Source organism: Strongylocentrotus purpuratus, unplaced genomic scaffold, assembly GCF_000002235.5.
Source record: "Strongylocentrotus purpuratus isolate Spur 01 unplaced genomic scaffold, Spur_5.0 spur5_contig_810, whole genome shotgun sequence".
NCBI lineage: Eukaryota > Metazoa > Echinodermata > Echinoidea > Camarodonta > Strongylocentrotidae > Strongylocentrotus > Strongylocentrotus purpuratus.
Genome location: NW_022145514.1, coordinates 602,312 through 619,109, shown reverse-complemented (window position 1 = coordinate 619,109; position 16,798 = coordinate 602,312). Strand labels below are relative to the sequence as shown.

At 36.1% G+C, this 16,798-nt stretch overlaps 1 protein-coding gene across 1 annotated transcript in view; it reads left to right on the top strand.

The window, feature by feature from the left end:
* Positions 1 to 5,518: 5,518 nt before the first annotated feature.
* LOC579151 (deleted in malignant brain tumors 1 protein) overlaps positions 5,519 to 16,798 on the top strand; it is a 38,528-nt gene continuing 27,248 nt past the window's right edge. The window contains exon 1 of the mRNA XM_030977884.1: positions 5,519 to 6,650. Within this exon, the coding sequence (XP_030833744.1) occupies positions 6,482 to 6,650 (169 nt within the window). The 5' untranslated portion in view covers positions 5,519 to 6,481. The remainder of the gene's footprint in view (positions 6,651 to 16,798) is intronic.

Below are 16,798 nucleotides of genomic sequence, written 5' to 3'. Positions count from 1 at the left end.
TATATCATACTAGGGCGAATCATTATATTCGATCCAACTTCGATCTTGTTACTGACGTACATGATTATAATACAAGAAATAGACGATTCAACTTTAACTTACCAGAAAGAGTAGGTAGTATTGGAAATTCGTTTTATTACAATGCCATAAAACATTGGAATTCCCTTCCCAATGGTGTAAAAGAAATAGGAAACTATGATCATTTTAAGAGGAAATTAAAGGAATACCTAATACTTGACAGTCAGAAAAGAGAAGTGAATGACATGTTATATGATTGAAATTGTTATTCTTCTGTCGGTTCATACTTTTTCATGTTGTATATACTTATGTTTTCGTACGTTATAGAAATTCTACAAATTCATCATTATTTTCCTCTTCTTCCTTCTCCTCTTTTTCTTCTTCTCCTTCTTCTTTTTCTTCTTGTACTTAATATCATTTCTATCATCAGTTTAATGTTGTTATTATTATCTTTAATAAGTAGTTCTTTTAATTTTCTTATCTGTCTGTAAATATTACTATTTTAATTTATTAATTGTATACATGTCTGTAAGGGACCCCACTGGAAATAAGCTCTCGAGCTTTCGTGGGTTATCCTGTTCAAGCTGACTTATTTTTGATCTGTTATTATTGTATATTGTTGTATATTAGAAGCTTGTCGAATAAAAAATCAATCAAATCAATCAATCATTTAGGGTTACAAACAGGAGGCATGTTAGTCCTCAGATGAGTTAAGGACTTTTTTCAATCCATTAATCTTCATAATATGGGCAATTTGTCTGCACTTGTGGTTTTATTGTCTGCCTGCAAGAGACAAAGTGTTAACTTAATATTTGCCTCCATACTTAGCAGAGACACTTATGATACACCTACACTCCTAAGTTTGTACTGATGGAGTGCAAAAAAGAAGAGATGGTCAAGCCTGCTTTAGTGACCACCTGTCTATAAAGACCACTTCTTTTTGGTGTGAAATAGGGCATCCATTATATGTAAAGCACCTGTTATGTATCGAGTCAAGCAAGCTTTATTGTTGGGGCTACATTATCAGTAAACCTTTTAAGCATGCTGTGTTGGTGACCTGTAAAGAAAGACCACCTCTCTGGAATGACCACATCTTTGTATCATAGTATTGAAGTAAAACTCTGAGTAAAGATTGCCATTCTTTAAAACTCAAGAGCAGCACTTTCATACATTTTTTACCTTACCTGATAATCAATTTAAATGATTTAGAAGCGACTCCAAAGTGGTAGGAGTACAAGGATGTTGTTTAACTTGGTATGATTAAAAGAAAAATTGAACTATGACTGCATGTGAAAATAGTATTGAAAGCATAAAGCAAAACGATATTGATCAATTATTGATGAATAAATTAGAAAATCACACCAGAAAATTGATTGCATTATTTTGCACACAGATGTTGAATTATCTGTCTGACTTGATAGAGTAGGTTACTATCTACCTTAGATTCTGAAATGAAGTGTATAAGCTTTGGGGTCTTATCTTGTTCTTTCAAGCTCTCAATTGAGACAAGGTCAGTTCATCTATTGTACATTTGTTTGTATGCACCCACATACTACCATCTAAATGGAAGGGTGTTCTATTTTCTTCTGTCATCGTGTTAGACTCATTTTCTTGGAGATCAATGGGACATAAAAATCTTGCACTGAGGTCTGATATGATTCTAAACATATTGTTACATTATACATGTTGTGTTTCTGTGGGGGGGGGGGGTGTATTTCTGTACATATGGCTTCAATTTACAACTCATTACTCTATTAAGGCTCCTTTATGCAGAGCTGAGAAATGATTGATGTATTATTTGAAATGCTGCAGCAACATTTGCTTCTGGCTTTATTTCATCAAGAAAAATTATTTGATTTAGACTCTATTTTAGGTGTAGAGTTAGGTTAATGGTTCAGTGTAGTGTTTGGTCTAGGGTTGGAGTTAAGAATTTGATAAGTGTAAACAATTTGCTGTCAATCAGCTCTCACTGGAACATGTGATTTTTAAACCTCTAATCATCAAGAATGAAATATCATGCTTTAGTCTCTCACATGCAGTCATAGTTCTATTTTTCTTTTAATCATATCGAGTTAAAAATGAAGTTGAGTTCTGGTCATGCGATTGCATTGTGAAAGAAAGGGTGTGGAACCGACCAGAAAAGGTTGATCATCTAGCATATTAGAATTTGTGTGTATCGCAAGGTTCTGGAATCATCAAAATGATAAGAAATGTGGCCAAGTCTTGGTAAAGTTACAAACACTTGCACAGAAAGATGTATATGGGACTACACGAACACGTGGCGTAAAAAGCCGCCCCCCCCCCCCCCCCCGATTTTTACGATGTTACATGCATATTTAGAATATGAAGGCATTTGAAGAGCCATGCTTTTCAGGGAACATGTCTTAACTGATTTTCTTCCACACTTGCATAATAAGAATGAGTAATGCTCACAAATTATTTTTCACCTCTTCCCAGAACTCAACCTTCTCTTTAAACAACATCCTTGTACTTCTCACACTCTCTAACATGTGCATTAAAACCCATATCAAGCTGGCATCCCGCCAACAGGGGGCTAAAGCTTTTGATGGATGCAGTTCTATTTTTCTTACATCCCTCCTAATTACAATGGAAGAGAGAAACTCATCAATGTTCTCTCTCCTGCTCTGCTGTGTTGCTCCTCCTCTCTTCATGTTGATGTTGCCTGGGAGCTATCATTTGGATAAATTGTATTCTTTGTGTCCCCATTACCGAGTGATTAAAGATGTGATCGTCTCGTAAGACTGGAGACTGATGATGTCTGGGGTGTCTCTTAATGTATCCTTGCTTTCCTTTTAAAGTTTAAAGCCCATTTCCAATTTCAGTATGAACCCCCCCCCCCCTTTCTTTATAAATATATATATATATATATATATATATATATATTCACCAGATTCCTTTTATTTTAGTTGATAAAGGGTGAGATCATATGGATTTTAATACAGTGAAGTCTATTTTCTCTTCTCAAGCGGAATTTGAAAGAAACAAGTATTGGACCATTATTTATAAATCCTGCCTGGGGCATAACTCCAACTTACAACTGACCCATGTATGGAAGCCTGTATGGAGAGCTGTATGTCTACAATTTTTGTTATGACTCTATATGCCTGTCTTCATCAGACCGAAGTTACAAAATAACCCACTTTTTTCAGACACAAATTGCGTCTTCTCCAGACCGATACGCTCATCACAAACTAGCTCATCCGGGCGCTATAATTAGCCTGCTATTTCACAAATAGCCCGCTATTTTGGAAAAAAGACCAAGATTTCTCAGATATTTTCTCTACCAAATTATAGCCCACTAATTGCAACTGCGGGCTAATTTGAGATCGGGCTAGTTAAAATAGCGGGTTATTTTGCAACTTCGGTCTGATGATGCCAGGCCTATATGAGCGTATAGGAAATGCTTTGTGAGGAGCCAAGAGCGGGGTCAGATCTTTGTGATTGGCTTAGTAGCCTTAGTTTGATATTATTTTCAGAGAAGTACACTGAAATTTATTAGAAGTCACGGACAGAACATAAAGAATTATTGCTCAGATATCTATTTATACAAGAAGGATTATATGAGGCTATGGTTAGGTTATGATATTGACTCTGGAGTCTGGAGCTTGTGACGCAGAACCCTTAAAGATAAAGACCAGTTCTGGTCATGCGATTGCATTGTGAAAGAAACGTTGTGGAATCGATCAGAAAAGGTTGAACATCTAGCATATAAGTATTGGTGTGTACTGCAAGGTTCTGGAATCATCAAAATGATAAGAAATTTGGCCTAGTCTTCGTAAAGTTACAAGCAAGTTTCCAATACTTGTCTTTACCTTTAAGATATAAAGTCCAATATTTTTGTCTTGGCGAAATTCTGAAATAAAATTGTCTTTTTACAGTGTGTATATAATGTGGTGTCAGGAAAGCAGTAACTTGATATATATTAGCTTTTACCCTTCATTTTAAAGTCATAATATTACTTCCCTGGTTTATTAGGCAAAATTAAGCCACACGATCATGGACAGCAAGGAAACCAAGAAAAGCAAGTGCAAGAGAGATATCGAAACTGAAATTGTACTGTTGTTTTGTAGAATTACAACTGTTTTTGCCTTCATGCATTTTGAAAGGCACTTACAGGATAAATGGAAAAGGGAAACTGATTTTCTCTTTTAAATTTATGGAAATAGATAAACACATATAATCCTTTGGATAGATGTCAGCACCATTCATTCATTTTCATTTTGTTTGAACAAATCATATATCATCTATGGAGAGCCAGATAGATGTTAAGTCATACAGTTTAACACAGAGCTAATGCCCTTCTGGCTCTCAACAGAATCAAGTGTGTCAAGTATGCATTGCTTGTAGGAATTCTTGACGTCATATCCTGTTGTTCCATTCCATGAAAACCTACAATTTTGCTTGATGTAAGAATTATCTGTAATTCTTGGGGTTGTTTTCAATTTTCAGACTTGTTTTTATAATTTTACAATTCTTAGCTCATTTCAAGTGTACAATACTTCAAGGTGGAGTCCGTTATGTAGCTCCAGTGGGACATGGTGGGGCATATATGCCTTCCCCAATCAAAGTGCAAAAAATAAAGGGAAAACAACAAGGAAGGAAAGAGAGAGAGAGAAAGGAAGGAGTTAAGATAGATGTTAACCAATTCCCACACCCTCCCCCCACTCCATGTCGTTTTTTCCCTTCTATTTAATTTAACCTAATATTTCCCTTGCTTCCCCCATTTTGTGATATTTTACAAGTATCCCTCCTCTATCCCCCCCCCCTATACTATTTTGTCTGTCATGGATTACAATTATTTTCTTGCGTAATGTTCTTTCTCTGTTTCTGTCTCTAATTCTTCATTCATTAGTGAAACAGCCTTTAGCTCTTCTTGATCTCTAGGTTTGATTTTGTGAGATCTGTAGTCATACTGACTTGTAGAGGATAGTCATAGTGAGCTAGTGAAATTCACAAACACAAATCCAGAGCTGTGACAAAATTGGTAGACTTTTGGTATCAGCTTCTTGTGCCAGATTCTCACCGGGTGTGGAATTGTAAATCTTTTTCTTTTTCTCTCTATTTTCTCTCTCCCCTTGTATATTCTCTCCTCTCTCTTTGTCTCCTTATTTCTCTTGCTTGCTTTCTCCCTCTCACTTTCTCTCATCTCTCTCCTCCTTTTCTCCTCTTTTCACCTATAAACACTTCTTTGTTTTTACCAGCTTCTTGCATACACAACCCTTCTCTCAGGGAATCTTTTTGTGTGCCATCTATCAAGGTTCCCTGCCTCCTGTTTTACCCTCTGACAACCGTACACTTCAAGGCTTGTCTGGAATCTGCTATCTTCATTGAAACATTAATCCTCCCACCTTCCAGTCAGTAAACTATTCCTTCTTGATTTTCCATGCAACTTTTTGACAATGTGTCACTCCAAGCCGCATTGCTTCCACACTCTCTCTAATGACTGGCTTTCCACTGTTTATTCTCCCCCTCAGATATAAAACTCATCTCTGCATCATCCCGAGCCCATCCAGAGGGAAGAAAGTACAAAGAGCTTGTGTTTCCCACCCATGGCAGAGATTACAACCTACATCTCAATCTCGTAAACTGATGGCATTCCAGGCCGCTCGGTGATCATACTACGACGGACGATGAGGAGAGAGAGGAGCGTATAACACCTCTGCTTGGCAGCGAGTGGTGGCGTGCTGTAACCTGACTCTTCACGCCGCAGAAACAAGATAAAATCCTCATCAGCAGCAGGTGTCTCGTGTCATCGGCTCTTCCCTCCCTCGCAGATTGTGCCTCCACTATTCCTGCTCCGCAGGTGATGGTGGGGAAGCGAGACGTGTGCCTGCTGCCATTTAGAAATCATAGACCCCTGTAAGTGTGGGTTAATTTATTGGATGTAGCAGTAGGATACAGAGAAAAGATTGAAACATTCATGTGATGTCACAGGAACATGGTGTTGGTCATCTAGATACACGATCTGTGATCAGCTGCTGAGTCGTGGTGCATACACTATAGCTTCTGACTTTCACTGCATGTTTATGGGAAGCTTGAGGAGGAAATATCCAGCATTCTCTAAATGTCGTGTCGTTGGATGTGCCAGATTTGATGACAGATTGAGACAGCGCGAAACCAAACAACATTGAATCATTCCACACCTCAACGTGAGAATGAGAGAACGGGGGTGAAAGTAAAACAAGAAACTCTGCAAACAAAGCCTGTTTTCTCTCCATCCCTCGCTGGTCTGAGAATCTCCACGAGACGTTCAGCAACGCGTTCCATTCTCCTCTCTCGTTCAGATGCAAGCGATGAAACGCTCTGTCAACGCTGGCTGCTGAGTTGTGTGCACTGGACTGACCACCGCGCCAAAATTCAGCATGGAATTACCACAATCTCCAGTCCGGCCATTTCTTTAGAGATCAGAGTTTGCTGATAATACGATTGACCAACGGCAAACATGGAGGCGATGGAAATGATGGAGATGATGATGATGGTAGGATCGGGAAGAAAGAGGTGGAAAAGATGGAAGAGATCTTGGTTTGTTCTTCGAGTCGTAGCCATCTGTTTGATGTTGCTTGTAGGTGATGTCGTAGCGACCATTGTCAACACACCTGAGCCTATAGAAGGTAGGCACTTCTCATTATTACTTTCCTCTATAAGCCGTTTTTTTTATTCTGTCATGTTTTCTTCTTATCGTATACTAAGCCCTAGAAAACTTGGACTGGAGTAAATCAAAAGTGTATGTTGTACAAAAAAACCAAATCATATTCAACAGGTAACGGAATGGTTCTTTTTTTCAGGAATGTTTTTCACAGACTCTAATGTTTTTTAATTTCTTCTTCTTATATATTTGTCTTTGTGTCTTCCTCAAGTTTTGCATACAATAAGTGGGCAGAGAGATATCACATTTATTTCCTAGTTTATGCTAGTGCTGTAAGTGAGACGCTATGTTCGTGTTTGGTTCGGTTCGGCAGAGTTCGGCAATTTTTCACCCGAACTTGGTTCGGTTCGGGGTTCGGTAATATAATAGCAAGCAGCGTTATAGCCACGGCGGTCGGCACTGGGCGGGCCGGCCGGCCTACCGGGCCCGACCAGCACGGAGCACTTCTGCACACTGCCTCCGACCAACACGAATTTCACATTAAAAAACTGCTCTAAACGTAATTATTTGTGAAGAAAAGTACTACTTACATTCGTATTTCCGTCTTGAATCGTGTTTTATTTTCAATTTTAAAAGAATCATGTTTTCAATTTGTCTATAAATGATATTTTTAAAAGATTTTCCTAGACGGTTGTTGTCTAATGTTAGAGTTATAAAAGCTGCCATCTTGAATAGAGACTCAGGCTCATCAATAACTGTTTTTATAAGTTTATATTTTCAATAGGAAAAATATGAAATCCCTATTTACTATAATATATATTTATTTCATTATTTATATTGTAAAATTTGTCCAATATTGTTACAATTAAAAAAAAAAAATTTGTTGTTGAATGGGTTTGAGCTGAACTTGTTTCGATCACGCACATGTATTCTTGTTTTTGGCTTGCGATCGCGACGTAGCGTGGTCAGGATTTGGGATTTAAATGGCGCCAGTGTAGTCGCGCCCACCACTGGATAGACATAAATCACAAAGGCGGAAAATGGGAAAAAAGTAAATATAAGATGAGCAATCATGACATGAAAATTAGGTACAAAATGACAAGTTAATTACCTTGCAAAAACGTTTTCATTTTTCTGCCGAACATCCGAACCAGGCCTTTGCGTTCGGTTCGGTTCGGTTCGGAAGTGCCATGTTCGGCGAACTTCCGTTCGGTTCGGTGGTTCGGCTACAGCACTAGTTTATGCACATCATCAAACTCTACTAAAGATACTGCACATTTGAAGCATAAATATTTTCCTCATCTTTCATTTTTTTCTGTCTGATACATGCTTATTTTATAACAGCTTTCAACATTCAGTTTATCTCAAACCATTTTTTTTTTCCGATTTGAGAAGAAATGTATAAATTATTTTGTTTGAAAATGAAAAGACTGTTATCCTTATGTTGACAGAAAAGTTATGTCATATGAAAAATGCTCCCTATAAATAATTCCATGGCCAAAGGGGGAGGGGGACTGGCCCTATTCTCCAACTTTGCTTCTTTTGTTTATGTATTGTCAAATGAGCAATTTGTAGAAGTATAAATCTGCAATTCATAGATGCTTGACTTTTAACATGCACATAGAACACAAACATATCTAGCTCCCCTTTAGCCTAGATTCGCATTTGTCCATCAATAAAGACAGCAATATTTGCGATGAATTTGAAGGGAATGTTGAGTGGGCGTTTGAGAAAAACAACTTTTGATATTGAGAGATAGAGAATCAGACTTTAAAATGTGCTTAGTTCTTGTGTGGTTTTCTCCTTAATATTTAGATACCGGTACTTGTGGCATTAGTGGTGTATGCATACCAAATGTGAACAGAAAAAGAGCTGTGGTACTTCACATTTTTGTTTACGTTTCTGATATCATGGTTTTGCATTTCTGTTGATTGTATCAGATTATTCTTCTTGGTTTTAATGTGTTTTCTTTGAAAATAGCGGTTTTTGTTTAGAAAACATGCAAAGTGTATCGTTTTAAGGGAAAAAGGCATCTTCTCTGTAAATCTGTTTAAAGCATCTGAGACAGCAAAAGGGTTAAATTAGCAAAGAAGACAGCATGCATTGTACATTATATTTAAACTCTTATAGATCTTCTTTCTGTAAATCCTTCGAGCAAAAGATAATCCTTCATGTTATTAAATTGGTCTCACATATGACTGACATTATACATGATATATCTGCCTAAGGTTGTGACTTGCAACCAGAGATTAACTGTCTTTACTTTTCGACATAATAGTAGCATGTAATCACCCTGGTGTGTTTCTTTGTCATTTCAAGTTAGATATTCTCATGAGTTCTCCCCAAAGGGTGATGGATCAGGTGATTGATTTTCTGATGCATCAGCGCAATGTAGAATTTATCCTAACATAGAACTAGAACACGAGGCAATTGAGAACCGAAAACAAGTATAAGCAAAGATGTCTTGGGCAATGTTACCCCATATGTGTTGTTAGTCAGGGTATTGCATCGATTGCAAATGGATTAAAGACCATTCATTCTTTCTTGTAAGGTACGTCTTACTCATTCCGGAACAGAAATTTAATTTGCCTGAATGGCTAGGCTCTGTATACTCCTCAAAATGGCAAATGCAGTATTTTTTTTTAACCCTTTGCAGACATTGGAGGAAGTATTATTTGTACATGAAACTGTATGGAAACGAAGCTTATAATGAATCAAAATAATAAGCATTTATATCATTAAATGAATTTACTCTTTTGACTATGTGCTGCCAATTTGATACCTATTTCTCTCCAACTAATTGTATGATATAACATTGTATACTGAAATTATAAATATTTTTGATTGACTTCTAAAAGAAATTGATAGCAGTTCAGCTTGCCTTTAATGTTGAAAAGACGCCCCATGCAGGCCCCAGAGATATGGTTACGTCACCAGATATGGTTACGTCACCATGCGTAGTGATTTTTTCTTCTTTTTAATTCATTTAAATCTGAAAAATCTAACAATTATTTTTAATCACTAGTTTTAGCATAATCAGCATTGTTTTTTATTGCCAACCATCGCAATCCGTGACCAAGTCACAATCCCCTGACCAAAATATTAATTTCAGATACGCTTAGACTAAGTGATCTCATATTTCAAACATTCATAGCTTTGGTCTGATTTATTTTAAACTTTTGCCATTCTGTTTCTCTAATTTTTCTGCCTTCATACAAGTGACCTTACTACAAGGGTTGGATTGCCCTTTAACAGTCACTACCTGAACACGATCAAACAATGAGCTCATAAATCATGGCTGCGCGTTGCAGAACAAAAATGCGGGTTAAAACGAGAAGAATCGATTTGGACAAACAAGGTTACTTCGCTCGTGCTTCCTCTTTAAAAAATAAAGTAAATTTATCTTGTCTCTCCATTCTCGTATGTCTTCCTGTGTCTCCTTGGATCACTCGGAGCGAGAAGAAGAAGCATGTATCTCCACTTGGTCATGCAAAGAGTGTTATTTGTAACAGGCTTCATCAACTTTTTACCTACAGTTTGATTATTTTCGTTTCTGCAATATAAGGTTCAATGAATGAACGCCCCAAGTTTCAGTTTCAGTTTCAAGTTTTATTTCTGAATTTTTCCATAAACAATAACAAACATAACAATGAATACATTTTAGCAATATAATGATAAGTAATACAAGTATTAATTCGCAAATAAATAAATATAAATAATCAATAGTACAATTAATCGTATTTGAAAAGAAAGAAAAGGGGGAGAATGCAGAAGACCGATACCGATAGTATACAGTTAAACAATCCATCGTTTCATAATGTGTAATTAGTTGAGTCTCCATAGACTGATGTAATATAAGTTCATGACATATACTATTTTGCTTACGAACATCATGATATGAGGGTTATCCATTTCATTGATTCAAATCACTGATATAAATCAAAGGTAGTTTTGGCATTTTTATCAGTACTTGGAAGTTGAAAGTAGTTGTTTATGAATTCTATTGTAACAAAATATCCTTGAATGTTTATGAAAGGTAATCCATATTTAGTTAGGGGAATAAGGAATGTTCATTTTCAATGAAAATGATAAGGATTCTGTATACTGCATTACAAGCAACTCTGAAATTATAGACATCACCATAATGAAAGTGATTTGTGAAGGGAACTTCATGAAGGTATTTCCACCAATCTATGACATTGTATTTTATCATGGTTGGGGCCGATAAATCATTTTTCAAAACTTAAAGGGATCCGGTAACTTTGTCTCAGATTCTGAAACAAAATCCTGGATTTAGCTCATGCTGCAATGATAATTATAACCCTTTAGGTTAGTCAGGAACCCAATGACTTTTACAGGCCGATCGTCTGATTATCAAGATAATTATGTTTGGAATTACAAATTTTGAGAGCCGTTTGCCAAACGGTTTTCATAACACTACAGTCTATTGGGGAAAACGAGTATGGTAAAACCAGTCACTCAAAGATTTTTACTTTTTTGAGGCACTTCTTGATCATTTTGAAGCGCATTTTTTTATGGCTTCAATATTACACCATATCACAGACACTGATAACACGTAGGGCCGTGCATCTCAGATTTAACATTGATAAAGGATGCCTTTAAATGGTACCGTGTAGGTTTCTCAGACAACAAAAAATCATCAGGGATTTTAATAAATTAAACAGTGACTTTCTTTTTTAAAGATATATAGTCAACCAAGAAAAAATGAATTGAATTGAACTGAATAGAATTCTATTTGTACCTGATGAAATGGAGATCAAGTTATAGATCATAAACGGCCTTTATAGGGACAAATGACCTTTCTAAAGAGACACCCTGCTTTACTTGGGTGAGGCATTTATTTCAGCTGCAGTGCTAAGCAAACAAATATGACATGATCACAGACATTTTTACAAATTTCCCTGTAGGCAATTTCTTTATTATAGGATTATCTATAGAATTATGGACAAGTCTCAGAGGCCAATGTAGGCTCGATGTAAACACATTTCAATAAAAGAGAGGCTTGGTGACCAAAGTCAACCATTTGCAGTTTTTGTTGGGGGGGTGGGGGGGGGGGAGGGTGGGGGTGATTGAAATGTGACCAAGACTAATGTAACATATAGCTTTAAACAGCTTGTCCTGTTTGACCTAAATGTATTTCAAAATGATTGATCTATTGATCTTCTAAGTTTATTTGGAAAATACATTAGATAGGCTATTGGTATTGTGATACCTGATATCTTAGAAGAAAAAAAAGATTGGTGCTGTTTTGATAAAAAGTATGATAAGCATAAATAAGTAAGGGAACCTGCAACATCCAAAACATTTTCCATATAACTTTAGGAGACTGATTTAGGAACAATATATTGTTAGTTATGGTTATGGTATATAGAAATATATATTGGTATAGTTATAGTTATGATTGTTATGATTATGGTTATGGAAAGGGTTATACTTATACTTATACTTATACTTATATTTATACATGAGTCATGGTTATGATTATAATTATAACTATCATTATCTTTATTGTACACGTACATGAAAGCAGCCTTTAAACCCTGTCTGAAAACTATGTGAACTGAATATTGATGGCACACCCAACGGCAATAAAGCGTGTACATTGTTTTCAACTGGTGATCTTAGAGATCTAAGACTTCATAAATGTATTTTTATATGATTTAGAACATTTTTATATGATTTAGAACATTTTATATGATTTAGAACATCATTATTTTGTCTTACCATCCTTAGTAACCCACTGTAAATAAGGATACAGCTCTATAAATAATAATAAAAGTCATACATATATACATAGCACCTTTTCCATTAGATTTAAAGCACTTGAGATGTCAACCTTTGGATAACAACTTAGTGAATTTTCAAGGACGGCCATTTCACAGGAGGAAACAAAACTTTAATGTTGGTCGAGTGCGATTTCAGGTATTTTGCGGCATAAACTTCAGAAATATAAATAAAAATCAGGAATACTTCATGCATGCAAAAGTTTCTGGTTTTCAAATAGTATGCTTATTAGATTTTGCATGAATGACTCCTCTGATGGTGATAATGTAAGATGAGATGGGGGGCATGTATCCACTTTAAACAATATTTCTCTCTTTAAAATATGTTATATTGTTATATGGTATATGATAAGTGTCTCTGCTATTATGGGGGCGAATGTTAAAGTCTGTGTTAAGATATATGAGTTAATATCCTTCTGGCTCCAAACAGACAATTCAAAAGTGAACCATTATTCACCTGTTTTAAATAACAGAAATCTTTTTCATTTTTCTAGAATAAGTTTATAGAATGCCTGCTTTTAAAAGCTTCTTTTTTATATTCCCTCAATCAGTTATCATATGCAGGTTTTGCTCTAATTGTCTTAAAAATGCACTTATTTTTGAGAAATTTGTGAAATGGAATAGTAGCATTTCCTCTGAATAAGGAGATAAGCCCTTATGGAACTCAAAATACAAATCAAGAAATCACAACTGAATGTCAGAGATTTCTGTTGATGGAGTTCCACTGATTTTTCAAACAAAAGACCAGTTATACAAAACATTGGCTGAAGGTTACCTTTAATGCAATTGCAAGAAAATCTTCCTGCTATTCTCAGCGAAAAGAAAATGAAACGCTTTAATGTGATATCGAGCTCGTCCAATGTATGTATCATATAGCTCTTTTGATGAATAGAAGATTTTATTTTTGTGCCGGGCTGAGGGTTGCACTGATAAAAGATTAAAAACGTGACTTCATACTAAATTTACAGATGAACATCCGAGGTAAAAGGGTCTCATTTCAAATGGATGATTTTTGTAAAGAAAATCGATACAATTTTGTCCTTGATGTTGTTCTCATGTTCAGTCTGAAGCGTTGTTGCAAATAAGGAACAATAACATTTGCTACGAATCAAAATAGGTTATTTTTAACGAGAAGTTTGATTGTTATATATATTATTTGTTTAACAACTTACTTTTGCAAACAAATAGCTGATAGATGTTCAGTTTTGTAATCATGTTTAAAACGTATTGTGTGTATGAATTGCCTGATTTTGTCTTGTCTTGTACGCTGTCAGGATTATAAGTAAACTTATAGAGGAGTGATATACAGTGCGTCCCAGAAAAAATGAAATCAGGAATTATCGATGTTTTGTCATAACTTAGTCACATTTATAATTAATAAATGAAACAAATTTGGAAAGCTTAGATCCTCCTCTTTCATTTGATGCAACTCATATGATGCATATTTCAAGCATAAGTGATTAAAGTCAATTTTAACAGAGGAAACCCAAAAGTCATTTGGCTGACAGTATCTGAATTTCAAAAAGAAAATCACATTTCTAGAAAGTTGAGTTTCTGCCTTTTCATATGACACCTCAATCAGGAAAAATGAGCAAGGAATGAAAAAGTAGTGCTTGCATTTCCATAATTTTGGGTTATTTGGTTTCCTCTTTTCAAATTCATTTTAATCACTCATCCGTGAAAGAGGAGGATCTAAGCTTTCCAAATATGTTTCATTTATCAATTATTATTGTGATTAAGTTATGTTAAAACATCAATAATTCTCGGTTTTGTTTTTTCAGGGTATACTTTTTTCAAGGGTGTGAGTCTGTTTCTCTCTCTCTCTCTCTCTCTCTCTCTCTCTCTCTCTCTCTCTCTCTCTCTTCCCTCTCTCTTCTCTTTCTCTCCTCTCTCCACTCTCTCTCCTCTCTCTCTCTTTCTCTCCCCCTGGGGTACCTTCAACCTGTCTGTATCTTTATCCCAGTTCTTTCTCCATCATTTCATAGATTAACCTATCTTCCTTCCTAGCACTCTCTTTCCTATTATGTTCTGAGGGATAATGGTCCTGATGCAACTTTCTCCATCAACTTCTTTGACGGGAAAGCACCCAGAAAGGTCTTTTAGAGTAGATGCAATCTCCGGTTTCCCTCCTTGCCATTCTCCTCACAGCTCTTTTTGAAAAACAATTTCCACAGGAAATTGGGAACTAGGACAGGGAACGATCATCATAGTTTACTTTGCACATCATGTTTCTTGAAATATGACATTACTCTGAAAATGTATTGATCTGATTTTTTTTAAATTCATTTTATCAACTTTACATGTGTCCTAGGAGGTCATTCCTTGAAGTTGAGAAGTGATTTGAATAGTGATGGTGATGAATATTTCAGGGTTTTTGCTTCCCAGTGGTACATTGTGTACCATTCTCAAACATTTGCTGTCAAAGATGGCTTGATATCAAAATCCCAGTTGCACAATAAAATTGCCTTTTTTAAAAAAGTTTTCCTATTGTGATGCCAAAGCTGTCATATCCAATAAACTAGCAAAAGTTTCATGCAACAAAATCAGTGAATCACAGCACAATTTTTTTCTTCAATATTCTTTGAGTGTTTTGGCTATGTTAAATTTCCACAATTTGCAATAGGAAAGTATCATTTCAGGAAAGTTTCTTGCTTCAAAACAGTTTCAGGAAAGTTTTAAAGTAGCCCTTTCTCCGTCTCACTCTGCATGTCAGTGTGGGTTTCAACCACAAAGTCAGGGTGACCTGTGCCTCTGGCCTCTCCTACACATTTCTTTTCTTAAGAGTTTGATCAAGAAGCTCCTTGGCTTGACAGATTACTCACTTCATGCCAGAACTCTCTCCAACTCTAGTCTAGCTCCCAGAGAATGTTTTCTGATGTGGGTGTTTTGTCCATGTGCCCTCAAACTGTCAACATTCAAAGGAAAGAGAATGTCTTGTGATATATTGATTCTGAGTCTTGCAAACAGTTTTGAGCACCAGCGCTCTCAGGTTTGCAAGTGTGGCCACCGCTGCCACCGAGGACTTGTATTTCCCGATCGGCAGCGGTAAACTTTCTCTCTTTTCGTTGGGATCGATCGCGGAGACGGTGTGCATCGTCTGCCGAGGTGTGAGCCGAGGTAAATCAGAATTGCGCCCGTCGATTTCGCTTCTATTGATTTTGTACCGAATGTCCCATTATGGAAGCCAACCCGGTTCGACAAGCCAGTGTCGGGTTCGGACAAGGCCATTACCCGGTCAAGTATATTACCCTCGTCAGCACGTGGTGTGCATTTTGATGAGACGTTGGGTGTCCCGGCGTCCTACCCTAGATTGAGCTCGGCAGTCGGCATGCATAGCGGATGTACCATTTTGGGATCATGTATCAAATTTGGAGTTTGATGTCTAACTTTTTATCACTTTGTACTTCAATCATCCTGTACATGGTGGGTCTACTGAACCAGGGTGAATTGATCATGTGTCAAAGTTTGGTTTGGATCTTCAACTTTTAATCACTTTTTTCGACAATCTTTCCTAGATTTCTTTATTCTGCTTTAGACAGGATTATATTCTTTATTATTATTTTCTTCTCACATTGTCATCTTCTGATTAGGTACTATTTGACTAGCTTTAGGCTTTGACAGAAAATCTATCTGAGCTGTTCCTGACAGCAGTATAATCAAGAAAACAACTGCATAGATAAGGGGTTAATACCCTTCTGGCGCTAAAGAGACAACTTTCTTTTCTTTTAAAGAAGGAGTTCAGTGGCTGATTTTACATAGTATACTGAGAAGGCTTCCGATATGATAAAAGATCATCACTCAGCTTATAAGGGGATGGGGTGGGGTTTTTTTCTTCTTCAAAATGCTTATGCTCCAATTGTCCATTATATTCCTAAATGTTAAGATTCATAACACATAAATTGCTATGCTTTGGTTGATCTGAGCATTAAATGATGTTCATCATTTTGATAGTTGTAGGCATCAGTCATTACATTATATTATTAGTATAAGACCAAGTTACAGTTTGGTCAAAACATCTCAATTTTACCTCTGCAGCTGCTCAGCAGCTATACCGAAAAAAGAAAAAAAAATTCAGTCCAACATATGAATACGCCAGGACAGTAACTTTTGGTTTTATCCCTTCAAATTGTGAAATAAAAATCGATTTCTTTTTCTATTTACCCCCAAATGATGATTTAGTTTTGGGAGGAAGCTAATAGGCTCTCTTGTTGGCTACATATCTAAAAATCATGAGCAAAATGTAATATTTATTTTAAAATGCATTTTTGTTTTTTTTACAGTGAAATTATTATTATTATTGTTATTATTTATTTGGCAATTTCATACAAGTCATGAATGCAATATATATTCATAAAGCGAAAGATAAACA